Source organism: Oryctolagus cuniculus, chromosome X (assembly GCF_964237555.1).
Source record: "Oryctolagus cuniculus chromosome X, mOryCun1.1, whole genome shotgun sequence".
NCBI lineage: Eukaryota > Metazoa > Chordata > Mammalia > Lagomorpha > Leporidae > Oryctolagus > Oryctolagus cuniculus.
In genome coordinates this window covers 87,326,167-87,343,694 of record NC_091453.1, presented here as the reverse complement: position 1 = coordinate 87,343,694, position 17,528 = coordinate 87,326,167, and the positions used below count along the sequence as shown (strand labels likewise).

The 17,528-nt window shown below is 36.7% G+C and overlaps 1 protein-coding gene across 4 annotated transcripts in view; it reads left to right on the top strand.

Annotated features, from left to right (window-relative positions):
* Positions 1 to 17,528, top strand: part of NRK (Nik related kinase) — a 142,984-nt gene that overhangs the window by 93,431 nt on the left and 32,025 nt on the right. For 3 of the 4 annotated variants that reach the window (XM_008272834.4, XM_017349989.3, XM_070066760.1), the window contains exons 11-18: positions 738 to 913; positions 2,380 to 2,443; positions 2,863 to 4,033; positions 7,615 to 7,722; positions 10,564 to 10,631; positions 12,742 to 12,836; positions 15,277 to 15,374; positions 16,717 to 17,081. In XM_008272834.4, coding sequence (XP_008271056.1) covers positions 738 to 913; positions 2,380 to 2,443; positions 2,863 to 4,033; positions 7,615 to 7,722; positions 10,564 to 10,631; positions 12,742 to 12,836; positions 15,277 to 15,374; positions 16,717 to 17,081 — 2,145 coding nt within the window. The remainder of the gene's footprint in view (positions 1 to 737; positions 914 to 2,379; positions 2,444 to 2,862; positions 4,034 to 7,614; positions 7,723 to 10,563; positions 10,632 to 12,741; positions 12,837 to 15,276; positions 15,375 to 16,716; positions 17,082 to 17,528) is intronic. The other variant, XM_070066759.1, reaches the window with a different exon arrangement.

Sequence of the window (17,528 nt, the reverse complement as noted above, 5' to 3'; positions counted from 1 at the left end):
TGTGCAGTGTCTTACTGTGCCTCGATAGTCAGTTAGTGGTTGTAATATATAGTTCTGTTGGGTGGTCCATTCACATAGACATGCACAGAGATAGGGCAGAGAACTTGTTTTCCCATGGTGCTATGGGTCAAGTAAATGTGGGGATCCTTCTCTCTGAAGATTTCTGATCTAGTACTTTAAACTGGTAACCATGATTTGATTACTGACATTTTCCCTTGTGATTCAGTTTAACCCATTGCACACATTTCAGCCTTTTTGCTCACAACTGTATTCGTGGGACGATTTTAAAAGATTACTTAGTCCTGGTACAGCCAGGCGTCTGAAGCTAACACTGTGTATAATCAAGGGAAACATTCAGGCTTGACAGTTATGAGCATTATGGACTGACAAATCTTGCCTCATTGGCTGTGTGTATGTGTGTGTGTGTATTATATCTCACATCAAGCATTTCATTGCCATATATATCATCACTTGCATTTTTACCAGGTACATAGAGCTGTACAGCTGAACTCATTGAAGTTTCTACTATTATTTGGGTAGAAAATTATATTGACTGTGGTTTCTTTTTGCTCTGTAATGTGTATTGTCAAGCCGTAGGATATTTGCTCATTGAAATGACAATTAGAAATAGAGGCAACTCTCCCCAGAAATAAGACCTTCACAGTGCCATGTGGTTGGGGACGGGAAGAGGTTGCAGGCCAGCGAATGTCTTCATTCCTTCAACTCCTTTCTTTTAGGTCCCGCAAGTTCCACAATTTCATGGGAAAATGCATGATAAAAAACTTCCTATTCCGTCCTACTTCTGCAAACATGCTTCATCACCCATTTGTTCACAATATCAAAAATGAGCGACATGTTGTTGAGTCATTGACGAAGCATCTTACAGCAATCATCAAAAAAAGACAGAAAAAAGGTAGACTCTGTCAAGTCGTATTTTACTAGAATGATAGATGATTTACTCACTGTATTCAGAAAAAGAGTATTTGTTTATGAATTATGTGGAAGGTAAAAATACTGAGGCCTTCTGTATTTAGTTTTTCTGATAATATGCCATGTGTTTTTGCTCATTTAATTCCTTCTTGCCTCAGTATGTGTAGATACAAGGTTATTCACTGTTGCCAGTTTTGTATGGCAAGTGCTTATATCTACAAAGTCCTGGAAAGCCTCAAATAGAATTTTGTGATTTGGTGATTTTAAGCTAGCTACTAATTAAACAATATAAATAAACGGAAAAAAACCCTATATTTTATGGTTGTTTTTCGGCTTATTTTTTAACTGACTCCACTAAGATAAGTGGGTTTGTAATTAACCACTTATGGACTGTTAATGTTAAAGTAATGTTTCTGCATGATATAAAGCTCATTTTATGTACTATACTAACTTCAACTATAAGATTTAATTAAAGGGACTAATATAAACAAATGAATGCAAGTTTCTATTTATATCCAATATAATGGGATGGATTTTCATCAAATCCAGGCAAGTGTTAACTATGTAGGCTCTGTGGCATATTCCACATTTAGTTTGGGGGATCACAGCAAGGTTGAGGGTAAAAATGGAGTGAAGGAGAGGGAGCTGAACAAGATCACAAACATCCTTCCATCAGCTGCCATCTGGGTAACTGGATGTGTCCTGTTTAGAGGTGAGGAATAGTAGGATGATTTGATTACATCTGGGGATGAAGTTACCAGATGTACATCACAGAACCCAGCCAGTTCTCAAATGGATGAAGGAAAACCACACATCTACTAATTTGCTAACTCCCAGAGGCACGAGTTTTCCAGAATGGTATCTGCAGGAAAACTCTCATCTACATGGCGCTTACACTGACGATGTCAATATAGTTGCCCTAGACATTCTACTATAAGAAATTTGAAAGAAAACTTTCTGTTTTTAAAGCTTTTATATGTCAATAATAATGGCAAAGGTGAAAGGAAAGAAGCTGGATGTTTTAAATGTGTTAAGTGTGAAACCCAGAACTGAGATTTTTACCTTCTCATTAAAAAGACTAAAGATCAGTCCCAAGCCATGCAGTCCTCATATTTAGATCCCTTAGCTGTAAGTCAGGCACATTAGCTGTTCAGAGTTTCTCTTGTCTTATTATCTATTCTAATTTAGAATTACAAGCAGTTTGGTAAAGTTTCTTTCTTTGCCCAGAAAATTTAATCTGCAGGCAATGCAAAAGTGGGCCTAGCAGCTAGACTTTTGTCCACAGCAATAATCAATTATGTGTTTGGAGAGGTATTTTTCCCCCTAGGGAATTAAATCTACATCTTGAACATTAATAAGGGCCAAAGTCACTAAGATTGATTGCATGCATCTCTGCTGACTTTATGTGTACTATAGTTTTTGTGTTTTTTTTTTCTTTTTCATATGTAGGGATACCTCTGATCTTTGAAAGAGAAGAAGCTATTAAGGAACATTACACTATAAAAAGATTCAGGTATGTTAGATAAATGGTGTATATAACTGGATAATAGCAATTCACTTGGGGCAGTTGATTCCATACTGTTGCCTTTGACTCAGAAATATTTAATACTTTTGGATATACCAAATAACAGATCTTTTTTCAAGAAATATTGAATGGAAAAGTTGAGAACAAATTTTTATTACTACTACTTAATGCCTGGCAACAGAATGATCCAGGTAGATTATCAGACTCCATTAATAAGAGAACACATTAATAATAAAAAGTTTTTTATTAAAAATAAAAAGGGATATTTCAAGCACTACAGGGATGAATACAAAATTATTGAAAATATCATTGTTACAGAGACTATCCATTTAAAAAAAGAGAATTTCCCAGAATGGCTCCATTGCACTGGACATTCTAATTGTATGATCATCACTTGTTTGTTTCAGGGGACCCTCCTGCACTCATGAGCTTCTGAGATTGCCAACCAGCAGCCGATGCAGGCCACTTAGAGTCCTGCATGGAGAACCCTCTCAGCCGAGATGGTTACCTGATCAAGAAGACTCACAGGTCCAGGCACTTCAGCAACTCCAGGGGGCAGCCAAGATGCACATGCCACTACAGGCTCAGGAGAACGCACCTAGGCCTCTACAGAGGCAAGCGCAGGCACCTCAACGACTACAAGGGGCAGCTCAGGTGTTCATGCCACTACAGGCTCAGGGTAAGGTGAAGGCACCTAGGCCTCTACAGATGCATATCAGGGCGCCTCCCCGACTACGGCGGGCAGCTCGGGTGCTCATGCCACTACAGGCTCAGGGTAAGGTACCCAGGCCTCTATTAATACAGGCCAGAGTACCCAAAAGAGAGCAGCAGATTCAAGGCCAGGCCCAAATATCAGAACAGCCACAAGATCTGGACCAGGTGCCAGAGGAATTTCAGGGGCAAGAACAGGTGCCTGAACCACAGCAACGGCAGGGCCAGGCCCCTGAACAACAGCAGATACAGAACCAGGTACCTGAAGAGCAGCTGGAGCAGAATGAGGCACCAGAAGAGGCAGAGGTACAAGAACAGGCTGTGGAGCCCACACAGGCAGAGCCTGACGCAGAGGAACCTGAGACAATACGCGTGCATGCCCAGGTGTTTCTGCCCCTGCTTTCACAAAACCACCATGTGCTGCTGCCCCTGCATCTGGACACTCAGGTGCTCATTCCAGTGCAGAAGCAAACAGAGGGGGTACCTCAGGCACAGGCCTGGGCACTAGAGCCCCCGCAGGCAGTTGGCTCCATCCAGGCACTGATAGAGGGGTTATCCAGAGACTTGCTTCGAGCACCACACTCATACAACTCCAAGCCACTTGGTCCACTGCAAACCCTGATGGAAAACCTGTCGGCAAACATATTTTACTCTCAACCAGAACAGGCACGGAAGAAAAAATCTAAAGTTTCCAGTCTAAGACAGGCCCTAGCCAAACGACTGTCACCAAAGAGGTTCAGGGCGAAGTCATCAAGGAAAGCTGAGGAGCTGGAACTCTCAGATGGGGAAACCCGCAGGCGAAGGCGTCAGCGCCGATGGGAAGAGATCTTCAATCAGCATGAGGAAGAACTGAGACAAGTTGAAAATGTAAGAATAATCGATATTGAGTCCAAACTGCAGAGAAAATGTGCTAGTTCATGTCCATGTTGCCTCTGTGTATGAGTGAAATTGACATCTTGAGATGTGATTATCGTTCACAGCCCTTGCCCATACTCCTGCAGAACAGTGGTCTTTCTGCTTTCTACTTGTTGAGTTCCTTATTTAGTGGAGGATGGGAAGTATTCTTATGTTCTTAGAATTGTATATATGAAATACATGAAATCTGTTCTGTTTGTATAAATAAATACATAAAACAAGAAAGAAAGAAAAAAAAAACCAAACGAAAGAAATATTTCTTGTGGCCAGAGATTTAGTAAAAAAAAAAATTCCAGAAACTTGTGACTAAGAAAAATTTTTTTTACATGATGCAAGTAGTCAATATTATCTCTATAGTTAGTGTAGTAGCTTTATTATTATTTTTCTACCTATTATTTCTTTTTTTAAGATTTATTTATTTATTTGAAAGAGTTACACAGAGAGAGAAGGAGCGGCACAGAGAGAGAGAGAGAGAGAGGTCTTCCGTCCGATGGTTCACTCCCCAGATGGCTGCAACAGCTGGAGCTGCATTGATCCGAAGCCAGGAGCCAGTACCTTTCTCTGGGTCTCCCATATGGGTGCAGGGGCCCAAGGACTTGGGCCATCTTCTACTTTTTTCCCAGGTCATAGCAGAGAGCTGGATCAGAAGTGGAGCAGAGCAGCCAGGTCTCAAACCAGCACCCATATGGGATGCCAGCGCCTCAGGCCAGGGCCTTAACCCGCTGTGCCACAGCGCCGGTCCCTATTATTTCTAATAAAAGGACATCATGCAGACATGGGATTATTTTGAATCTTTAAAAGTTGCTTTTATAATTTAAATTTTCAAAAACTCATTAAAAAGAAGCACAAAAACTTCCTCTAACCTCTAAACTAGTTTATTTGCTCCTTCTTTTCATAGACTACTGAATTATACTATTTGAGTGAATTGAACTCATTTTTGAAAATCAGATTTAAGTCAAGGTTAAAAAGAGAAGGAAAAATGTTTACAAAATTTTTTGTATATAATTACCATGTTCTGGACTTGTCTTAGCAAATTGACCTAATTTTACATAGGCAATGACACACTTGCACAGAACATGAAACTAGGTATAATATGGTCTCTGCATACTTTTGAAAGGTGAAGTAAAATATGTTAACCTCTATCTTATTTAGGAACACTCAATAACACTTTACTCTGTCAAAATCCTCCCGTATTAGTGGGTATAATTGATTGGAGTTGTCAAATTTAATCTGGCAACACTAATCTGATAATGAAGAGTTTGTGGGTTTGATCAGCAAATTAATAAGGTTGGACAAGATTAGGAGAGCTGTTATTTTCTAATGCTGTCCAGCATCCATTTATGTAAAAAGAATCCTTAGGATGATCCTAAATTAAACACTTATTCATGTCCATTCACTTAGCAATTATTGATGAAGTAGTTGCAAATGAACCTTGTCTGAATATCAAGATAAAGAATTATTTGGTTTTGTGCACAGTGAGCCAATTGAACAAATACTAATTCCCTGACATGTTTTAATATAAGAAGAGGTAAAAAGAGAAGGGGAGAAAAGCCCAAAAGGGGATGGATGTCTAGTTTCCTCCCAAAAGAGGGTGATACAAAGAGAAAGAAAACATATGGAGAGGGGAAGTATAAGTTTGGAATGGTGATAGTTGGCAGAATTTAGGACATTTAAAATGCTAATAACTATTCTCAGTGAGCCCTGGTAACCAATTAGATCTAATAGGTTTTTTGTTTGTGAAAAAGGCTTTTATTTTTCCCAAAATACTCATAATGCTAACAGCATGAAACTTACTCATTGCCATTCATTGTTTTAAACATATATGTGAGTAGTCATTCTAAAATAATATATATCAACAAATAATAGTGAATGGAGCACATGTGTTTGGTGCAACATCCTGTATCAGAGTGCCTGATTTCTAATCCTGGCTACAATTGCTTTGCATCACAGCTTACTGATAATGTACACCCTAGGGAGAAACAGGTGATGGCTCAAGTTGTTGGGTCTCTGCCACCCACATGGGAGACCCAGATTTAGTTCCTAACTCCTCACTTCAGCCTGGTGTACTCCTGACTGGGGAGTGAGCAAGCTGATGGGAACTCTCTCTGTTTCTCTCTGTGTGTCCCTCTTTCTTTCAAATAAACAAAATATATAATTAAAAATAAATTTAAAAATACTAATTGCAAATGATCCTAGGCTTTTGTATAGGTATTTAGGATCTTTAAGTGTGATCCTTAAAGAAAACATAAAGGAAAGCAAATTAGTGATTCTGTAATCAAGGTCATAGGTCTTTTGAAATATCTGAAATTTTACTAGAGTATAGAGACATATATGAGTGCTTCAACTCACCAGCAGAAAAAGATACACGCATTTGTATTATCCTCTTTGAGTTGAAGAATATTGATTGGCTTAAAGGGGGCAACAGTTTCCTGAACTCCTGAAGCTTAGTTAGGAAGAAATATCGTACCACTCTATTATTGATCTTCCACTGCTCAAGAGGACCTAAGTTTGGAGATATAATAACTTACTAAATGTGGGAGTTATTTTATGAGTTAATCAAGCTTTAGACTAGAGATTCTTTTTTTTTTTAATTTTATTTATTTGAGAGACAGAAAAGATAAGAGTGGAGAGAGAGCAAACGAATTGTTGAACTGTTGAATTACTCCCCAGAGCCCCACAATGGCCAGGAGGTGGCTGGGCAGAAGTTGAGAGCTGGAAATTCAATCTAGATCTCCCATGTGGGTAGCAAGAACTCAATTACTTGAGTAATCGCTTGCTGCTTCCCAGGGTGCATGTTAGCAGGAAGCTAGAATCAGGAGCCAGAGCCAGAAATTGAACCCAGGCATTTGGATGTGGGACATGAACATCATAATCTATGTCATTTTATTAAATATTTATTTATTTATTTGAAATGCCGAGTTACAGAGGGAGAGAGAAAGAGAGATCGTCCATCCACTGGTTCATTCCCCAAATGGCCACAACAGCCAGGACTGGACCAGGCTGAAGCCAGGAGCCAGGAAATTCTTCTAGGTCTCCCATGTGGGTGACAGGGGCTCAGATACTTGGGGCATCTCCTGCTGCTTTACCAGGCACATTCCTTGGGAGCAGGATTGGAAGTGGAACAACCAGGACTAGAAACAGTGCCCATATGTGATGCTGGCATCATAGACAGTGACTTAACCTGTGCCACAGTGCCAACCTCATAATTTGTGTCTTAACCAGTAGGCCAAGTGTCCAATCTATAGATCAGAGATTCTTAATTTGGATTCTGTAAATGAGCATTGGCATGTCAGCTGTATCCCTTAAGGGATATACAAATATGTGTGTCTATATGAAGTTTTCAGTGAACAGTTTGTAGAATTCCTCAGATTCTGACAGTGTTCCAGAACTAACTATTAGAAACTAGTGGTTTAAACAATTTTTAATATTTGGAAATTATTCTTTTAAGTTATATTTTAGGGTGTTGGAGTTCTTCCTATAATTTGATTTTTAGCAAATAAAATGTCTATTTTCTTTTTTTGTTTGTTTCAAAGGACAAAGAAGATGAATCATCAGACAATGATGAAGTATTTCATTCAATTCAGGCTGAAGTTCAAATAGAACCATTACAGCCAGATGATGCAGATCCTAAAGGAAATGAGGTAAATTTCTCAATATGGCTTTCTTTGACATTAATAAGTATCTAGAACCCTGTTTCTTAAGCTTTTGGGTCTCAGGATTTTCTTATACTCTTCAACATTGAGGACTCCAGAAAGCTTTTATTTATTTTATGGCTTGTGTCATCCAATATTTAGCTTATTAGAATCAAGATAAAAATTTAAAACTTTGATGAATTTAAAAAGTAGTAAAATTGTATGTTTTTAATGAAGACCAACTATATTTTCCAAAAAGTTTAGAATGACAGTGTTTTAGATTTTTTGCAGATCAGTTTAATCTATCTTGCTGAATGGAAACAGCCAGATTCTTGTCCTACTTCTACATTTGATCTGTTGTCATATGTTATTTTGTTGGCGGTATATGAGTCAAAGCTGGTTTCTTACATATAGGTGTTAATAAAGGGGAATTTGTATAGATTTTTCAGATAATTGTGGATATTCTTTGATAATAAATAAAATTGGAGACAAAGAATCTAAAATCACATTAATGAAATGTGGTAATGCTGGTAATATTAAAATTCATTACAATGTCCTATGATTTTTAAGTTCATGCATTGGTAAACTGGAAAATATGATTCTCTGTGCACATAGGTATTCTCAAGTGATTACACATTTCATTATTCAGTATCAAAAACAGCATTGTTAATATCACCATCAATTTCTTCAGAAATGTTCAGTGTTTATAAGCTGTAAAGTGCTTGGTAGCAGATAGGGACTTTAAAATTCTACTTTTATCTAAAAAACTTTAATTTTATTATTGCTAACAAATAGCACCAGTTTCTTTCCTTGAGTTGACAGGCTTACTTTACTCATTAAAAATAAAATGTCTAACAGACATCCATAGTATGAATAACCAGAGTTTGTCAATAATTTCTTAAGTACTGTCCAGGAGAAATGCAAGTAGTTTAGTTTGTGACACAATTTCACGTGTCTTTTTTCCTTGTATGTCTCTGTTCTGGGATTCAGTTTGTGATATAGGTGTGGGTCATTTCATCTGTAGTTGATTTTCTTATTTACAGGAATAGTTAAGTCAGTTGTAGTGTCCAAGTTGACTTACTTATCACATACATTGGTGAGGTCAGAAAGATAGGTTAAGTTTTTGTGCAGACAAGGTAGCAACAAACGGTCACATTTCTAATAGTCAACTGGCTAAAAATTCTCTTGGTCGCCAAGGGAGATTAGATAAGTATGTGAAGAAGTCAAATTCCTGCCTTATTGATGGTGGGTCAAGAATCACTTGCTCAACACTGGATGCTTCACAGGGGCCTACTATTAAGACTTTTATAGACAATTCTCCCTTTAAAATGTAGTCCCCTGGATGCTAACAGTCCTCCAAAGGGCATAATAAAGTGTATTGCTTTATCCATAGTGACCATTAGCAGAAGGGACATAAGGTGGGTTATATTATTTAATGAGAAGAAGAATTATGTCTTTCTCTCTGCCTTAGTAATTGACTTTGCTAATTCTCTCAGGTAATAATTATTACCATAAGCAGGGAATGGTTTACTAGTATCAGAAACTTTCCTGAGATCAGCTTCATAAACCAAGAGACCTAGATTGGGTCAGTATGAGGTCAGTTATCTGAACTAAAAGCAGAAAAAGTCATATAGATGCTTATCCTGAATACTGGCAAACACCTGGTTATGTTTGGAAACACTCATTTGTAAAATATAAAATACTAACATTTTAAATTTCTCACCTACCTATCTGATAGGACGTAAAGACAGTCTGGATCAGTTATCTCATTGAAAAAAAAAATAGTGTGCCGAGGCTAGGTAGTTTTTTAGAAACTTCAAAGTGATCTTATCAGCATGAAAATACAGATATTTTTTAAGAGTGTAACACATTGAAATTTCCCTCTTAAAGAATCTAATGTGACTGCTTTCTTGCATGTCAGAATGATTCTTTTTTTAAGCAGCTAAAGTCAGTTATAAGTACAAACTTTGTGATATCAGTTTGGCAAGACAATACTTCATGGCTCTGTCTACCAGTGTTGGCAGAAAGTAACTTTGCCCCATGATGGAAGCTGGTTCATTATAGTTCCTTTTTCTTGAGAGTTTTGGTGTATTATATGAGTGTATAATAGTAACATCCAAATTAATTTACGTGGAGTCATTTAGAATATTGATTAAGACAGTATAGATGAACTGTAACATGAAAAAAAACATACTTAAAGATGGACAGCTTTGACTCCTGAGAGATTCAATGATATCTATAATATGGAAAATCTAGGGTTAGTTTAAAATAGGGAGAACTTCGAACTTAAATTTTTAAATTGCAAGTGAGACATTAGGACTTGATATAAAAAGCGATGTCATAACATAGAGAGAACACTAAATTAGGAGTTTCAAGACCTGCATTCTGATTTTAAATGCTCCTTGGACTTGGTATAAAATTCTTAGAAAAGTCATTGTCCCACTCTAGGTGACAGATTCTTCAACAATAAAATGAGTAGCTTTGACTATATTCTCTCCAGAATCCACTCCTATACAAAAATTTAAAAAATATATCAGAAATTATGGATAGGCAGATCTAGCATTATACAGAAAATAATTATGAACATAGGATGTAGAGTGAGTCTTTGAAAAAGTTCACAGAAAGTGTGTATTATGAAAAAACTGCATGGATTTAAAAAACCTTTTGCACTAGAATAAGCTTATCACATTTCCAGGAATTTTTGAGGTACACACATATTTATGAAAGTCATATTTTATAAATTGGCTTATTAGGAAAATATATATGAAGAAAAGTATTTTCCCATAAGTTAATAACTCAGAAGTATTCATGATTGCAAATTCCACTAAAATATTGCATTGTGTCTTTAAGGTCCAAGAGGCTTCTGTGTCTGTGCCTTGCAACCAGGATCGTGCACACCGTGTCAAGTTCTCTTCAAGGTGTGTATCTCTGATTTCTATATTCAAATTACTCATGATTAATTATCACATGGAAAACTCAACTTTGTTTCCTTGATATTAGTTCTCTATAATGTCAGAACTAGAATATCAGCATTTGCATCATTGACCCACATTTAAAACCTTAACTGCAAAGATCCATTAACCAAATGTTTCACATTTGGACATAATCCACTCACTATGTCATGTAGTTTGAGAATTAGCTGGTGAGAGTCACAATTAAAATAAGAAAAGAAAGAAATGAGGGCCAGCATTGTAGTGCAGCAAGTTAAGCCACTGCCTGGAACACCGGCATCCCATATGAGCACGAGCTCAAGTCCTGGCTGCTCTGCTTCCAAGCCAGCTCCCTGCTAATGCACCTGGGAAGGCAGTGGATGATGGCTCAAGTGCTTGGGCCCCTGCACCCACATGGGAGACCCAGATGGAGTTACAGGCACCTGGCTTGGGACTGGCCATTGTGGCCATTTGGGGAATGAACCAGCAGATGGAAAATCTCTGTGTTCTGCCTATCCAGTAAATAAATAAATCTGCCTTTTTAAAAGAAGCAAATAAGTCTGTCTTTTTAAGAGAAATAATGACAATGACTTCTTTGACAGAGTTACATCATTAATTATAGTAGATAAAAAGACATGCACTTTCAAGTGGCTTTTCCTGTATGTGCTGCATAATAAAGCACAAATACATATTATCCCTGAACTCAGAAGTTAATGTAGCAGATGAGCAAGCCTAAAAATTACCTATGGTCAAAATCAACTTTCAGGCTCAATATTATAGCAATAAAATATAACATGTAATATCAATACCAACACTAGAGTTTTTGATCATTACTGTATTGATCATCTTCAGTTATCTTCAAAATTCATATTCCATATTTTAGATGAAGTGTGCAACGTGTTTTCTGGAGTCCAACTTTTAAAATAGATATCCTTCAAAAATCATCTCCTCTCCAACTCCAGCTCACAGTATAGAGGACTCAGATTAATCCATTCAGCCAGCCATCAATAAATATTTTTGAGTACTCACTATGTTCAAGATATTAGACCATGTGGTCCAGTGGCATCCAGTTGATATTATGCAGTATGTATATTCCTACCTCAGTAATTTTTTACAGCTCCATATATTTATGTCTTCAGATTTTACTGGTTTACAGAAGCCTTGAAAAAAGTGGAGAAGAAGACTGTGAACTTTCTTTTTCTCAGCACTCAATGAATGAGTTGTCATGGTCCTTCTGACCTCAAAGGGAAGAAAATAGTTTTAAGTAGTTGTCTTTGATATCTTGGAAGATAACTTTAATAAAATCTACTATATAAAAATTAATCCTAGTGTTAAACTAGGAATGATTAATTACTTTATAGAAGGGATTCAGAGTTCACGAATAGCAAATAGGTTGGTTTTAAATATGAATAAACTTTAAAAAATTAATTTAAATGAAGCTCGAGTCTTTCCTGAAATGTTGGGCCATAGAAAATACTTTTGTCTGCTCCAGGTCTAAGTCAATAGCCAAATTCCTTCCCATATAAAAATTCCACAGCAACTATAAAATGTAGTAGCATGATCCAGATCAATTTTCTAGATAGTCTTTAAATTTGAATAGTAAAACTATTGTACCCTTCATGTCCATTCATCTATCTATGTACCTCTGGAAGAGGACATAAAATATTAACCCCATGCATCTAAAATCAGGTTAATCATAGTAGAATGTGGCTTAACAATGGCACATTTGATCATGTTAAAATACTCGCATGCACTGTAATATTCTGGTTATTGCTGTACTATACAGGTAATAATATTATCTGAATATTAGCTTAGAGAAATTTTATAGGATTTTTTTAGAAATACAGTATGTGAAGAAAACATATATTACATGGAAACAGGTTTCTTATTCCTATATATTGGCTGTTGTTTCTATGTTCTAGATAAAATAGTAAGTTGGGGAAAATGGAAATTGGAAAATATCATTTAAGCTTAACTTCCTTTCAGATTGATATCTAGCTATATTTTAAGCAAAACTGTTTGTTGGTCTTTATGTTGCGTTGTACACTCCCCTTGTGAATGTGAGGGCATCGCACATGCTTTTCTGTCTTTTCATTAGTGTTCTTCAGCTGTCTCTTCTGGAAGAAGCTGAGAAGCCCATTGAGAACAGAGAAAGAAGTTCACAAAATCCTGAAAATTGCCCAGCAGCATCAGGTGATTCAGAGCATAAAGTTTCCACAGTCAAAATACAAAGCTAATGTTTATCAGCTTGTATTTCAGAAGTCAAGAAAGAAGGAAAAAAATCAGCAGTGTTAGGGAAGCCACACAGGATTAGAAGCAGAAGGTCCCTGGATTTGGCAGTTATGTGCTTGGGGTTGACCTTTGACAAATGGAAAACGATTTTTCTGGATTCTGCTTTTCTTTGGGTGGTAGTTAGGAATGTGTCTAGAGAGGCAAGGCAGTCAACTTTATTTGATTTCTGAACTAGGTGAGAAAAAAATGGGAAAACAGCTTGAACAAGGCCTCTCCAATAGTCACATTTATAAGCAACCTTTAGAATATTGGATGGAGTAATTGTGTTTTATATATTATTTCGTGATCTCAAAATATGATATATCCAGTAGTTACAAACTGATGACTTCACTCAGAACACATAAAAAAACAAATCAATCAAATCACATAGACTAACTTTACAAATTGTGATACGAATTGCAAACAACTATTTTTTTTAAATGTGTATTTGAGAGATTTAAATGAGTTACAGATTTGTAAAACATTAGAATAAACAAAACCAAAACTGTGCCTTAGATCACAAAACCTGGAATTAAGCTGTTTTAAACAAATTTGGTGAGTTATGTAAAGGAATAATGCCTGATTGAGTTCCTGAGCCATCTATAATAATGTAGAATACAGATTTTACTACGATGCCAGTTATATAAAAAGAATACATATGAACTTTTCAAAAAATTGAATATTGAAAGATCTTAAAAGTCTTATTCTTCCTAAGTAGCAGTAGTAGTAGTAGTAGTAGTAGTAGTAGTAGTAAAGTGACTCCTGAGCAGAAATACTATATTGTGACAAATAAGAGTGAGTGAAGAATAACCTGAAGAATGTTTGTTTTTCCAGAAACTTATCTTTCTAGTTCAGTGAAGGCTAATTTTTCTAACAGTGGGATAACTTACTAGAACTTGAAGGAAATTTCATATAAGGTCCCAAGGCAGTCATGGATGTTAACTAGAGGGAGAAGGGAATAATATCTGTGCAGAAAATAGTGAACTTTTCAGCTCTAAAAGTCAATGATTTGATTATGGGTGCTATGTAGACCATTTGAGGTTCTCATGACATTACATGCTTCATTATGGAGCAAATCAGAGCACCTTGCTACAGATTTGCCTCAAAATCTCAGAGTACTAACCCAGACTTCTTATTTGATATGCTAGCACACCAAAAGCCTTGAAAGTAAATGGTTTTCTGCAGAAAAATAATAAGTGACAAAAGTATAACAGCACCAGGAGATTGGGACTCAAAGTGTAAGATATGTTCAGTGTAATGCTCTCAGATGACAGCAATGTTTTACAAATACCTCATTTTTGGAGTTGTTGTGTCTGCTCTCTGGTTATATAAACCAAGGCTGAAAATAAATGAGGAGTAGTAGTATTTATCATTACAGTCCAAGCACATAGAAACAATCAAAAGGGAACTCAGTGTTCCTTCAATAGCTTTTTCCAAGCACACTAATCTAGACCTACTGATTTTTGAATCTGTTAAATATTCTTGCTGTATTCTCACCACAGTTGCAATTTACCATACCACAACTCAGTATCAAAAGCTAGAATTGCAGATCAGATGAATGTGCATTGGAAATGAAAGTACCTGGACTGTGGAGCTGAGCTGTCCAGTATGATCACCAGTAGCAACGTGTGGCTATTAAAATGAGAACAAGGGAAGAAAATAAAATGCAGTTAAAAATCAATTTCTCAGGCACATTGACTATATTCCAAATGTTTAATAGTCATGAGTGATTAGTGACGACTGTAGGGACAGTGCAGATATAGAATGTGTTCATCACTGCGGAAAATTCTATTGTATAACAGTGGTATAGAAAGATCCCCAGCTTTATTTTAATAAAAAAGGGCAATTATGTTTTGTCTATTTTTAGTAATTCACTGTTCAACTGTGTTGAAATTACTTGAGGATATATCATTGGGCAGAAATTGGTGGTGCGGATTGCAGAGTCAACTCCCCTGTTAAGAGTTTTGTTAACCTATCATCTTCTAATATCGTCTATTGGGCTTTCTCTTCTAATTAGTACGTGAAGCCAGTGATACTCCCAGATAGTCCTATCCTTTGTACATTCGTTTTTTTTAAAAATGGATCTACCTGGCAGCCAGCATAATGTTTATCTTCTTGCACAAATAGAAGTATTTAGCAAGTGTACACTTAATTGTGCAAGCAGAAAAGCTATCTTTGTCTCCAGAGGGAACAAAACAGAAATTGGAATCCTGGCTCCATGGAAATTTACCAGGTGATACTTCCTAAAGGAAATTACAGAGACTGCAAGGAAAACAATGAATTAAACTGTTGTACCTACTAAAGAAGTAAAGGCAATGTCTGCAATCGCTGCTGTTATGAATGTGTTTCTGATATTCCACAGAATCTTCTTCTGAGGAAGAGAGTCCTGTGACTGGGAGGAGATCCCAGTCCTCGCCGCCTTATTCTACTATTGATCAAAAGTTGCTGATTGATGTCCATGTAGGTTTGCGTCTTAACATCTTTTTTTTTTTTAATTTTCAATTTGTTTTCATTTATACATGTTCAGTTGAGTGAGGAAAGGTTAAAGAGATTCACTTTCTCTTTTGTTAGTCTCTTGTAGATTCCCATTGTTGTGCTAGCTTGCAGTATATGAAGTCTAGAAATTAAATTTGAAATAAGAAAGCCCTTAATTGATAATTTTATTTTCCACCATTCTGTGCTAGTTAGAACATACTTGAGAGGGGCCGGCACCGTGGCTCACTTGGTCAATCCTCCGCCTGCAGCGCCAGCATCCCATATGGGTGCCAATTCTAGTCCTGGTTGCTCTTCTTCCAGGCCAGCTCTCTGCTGTGGCACGGGAGTGCAGTGGAGGATGGCCCAAGTGCTCGGCCCCTGCACCCGCATGGGAGACCAGGAGAAAGCACCTGGCTCCTGGCTTCGGATTGGCGTAGCACCGGCCGTGGTGGCCATTTGGGGAGTGAACCAACGGAAGGAAGACTCTCTCTCTCTCTCTCTCTCTCTTTCTCTCTCTCTCTCTCTCACTGTCTTTACCCGTCAAATAAAAAAAAAAACATGCTTGAGAGAGAAATGCTAAAGAGCTATTTGTTGAAGGTAATCTTAAGAGAACAGTAGCATTTAGATACTTTTGTTTAATAGCATTTCTTAGGTGAAAAGGCAATACATAAAAATAAAACATTACTGAAAACTAAAATGTCCTCAGATTGTATAACCTTAAAGTGTCTTCCAACTTTTTTGTCAGTGTCTGACCATTCCAATTTTATTTTTGTAATTTTCCCTATCCTACCCTGCATACATATATTCCAGGTTGCCCAAAACTTGCTATATCACACATACCGCACTTAAAAAGTAGGTTTATATTAATTTGTTGTTTAAAAGTGTTTTAAGGTACTTTAAGACAATCTATGACATGTAAAACCAGAGCTGAGAAATTAACATATCAATTTCAAGAATAATGTGTCGATCCCAAATGTAAGGGATAATACAAAAGCAAAAGTGACTATATCCATAGAGCATCAAATCACCTGTTCTATTCTCTAGCATCAAAAGCAAGTGTTTACTCCTCCTACTACAAGTATGGTTATAAAGAAATAAAGTGAGTAAATTTTTCCCTGTGTGATCTAGAAAAGCCACTAACAATCACAGTATGATGTTTGGGTTTTGGCACTCATCATCACTAAAATATTGACTCTATCTAGTGAGTGAACCTTTTTTTTTTCTATTGAAAATATATTTTAAAGTGTTGTGAGCTTGGGATCTTTCCAATGTAGAAGAAAAACGAAAGGCTTACTAGAGGTTACATTAATGTTTCTTGTGCACACAGGTTCCAGATGGATTTAAAGTAGGAAAAATATCACCCCCCGTATACTTGACAAATGAATGGGTGGGCTATAATGCACTCTCTGAAATCTTCCGGAATGATTGGTTAATTCCTGCACCTGTCGTTCAGCCACCTGAAGAGGATGGTGATTATGTTGAACTCTATGATGCTGGTGCTGGTACAGAAGGTGATGATGGTGACTCTAATGATGCTTATGAAGATACTTATGACCATGCCAATGGCCGTGATGGATTGGATAACCAGTTTGATCAGGCTAATTTTGTCTGCAAGGGCCATGGTGGTCAGGACAACACTGATGAGTTTGGTGATGTAGCGAATAATCGCAATGATGCTCCTATTTGGCCAAGGTTGGTTTTTCTGTTTTTAGTTAGAATCTATGTTTTATTACTTCAGAATTATTTGAATATTTAACTCATTTTTAAAATTTATTATGAAGAAAGTGAATGAATTATACTTGTTTATGTGTACATTATTCGATTTTCAATAATTTTAAATTTTTCTAATGCAGAACACTTACATTTTCAGTTTGTGTGCTATTTTATTAGTATTTAACAGTTTCATTATAACTGTAATTGTCTCAGCATTTAATTGAATGCCACTGAATCATTAAACTGCAAATTCACAACTAGAGTGAGAAATAACGTGACAAAGTGTACTACTTAATAATCTTAAGGTAAAGTCCTGCTATATGTGAGCAGAGGAAGCATTTCTCAAACAGTTATCAATATAAGTAACATATATAAAATGAATTTTATCTGGTTGATTTATGGAGAAATTTCCAAGAGCTATTTTGA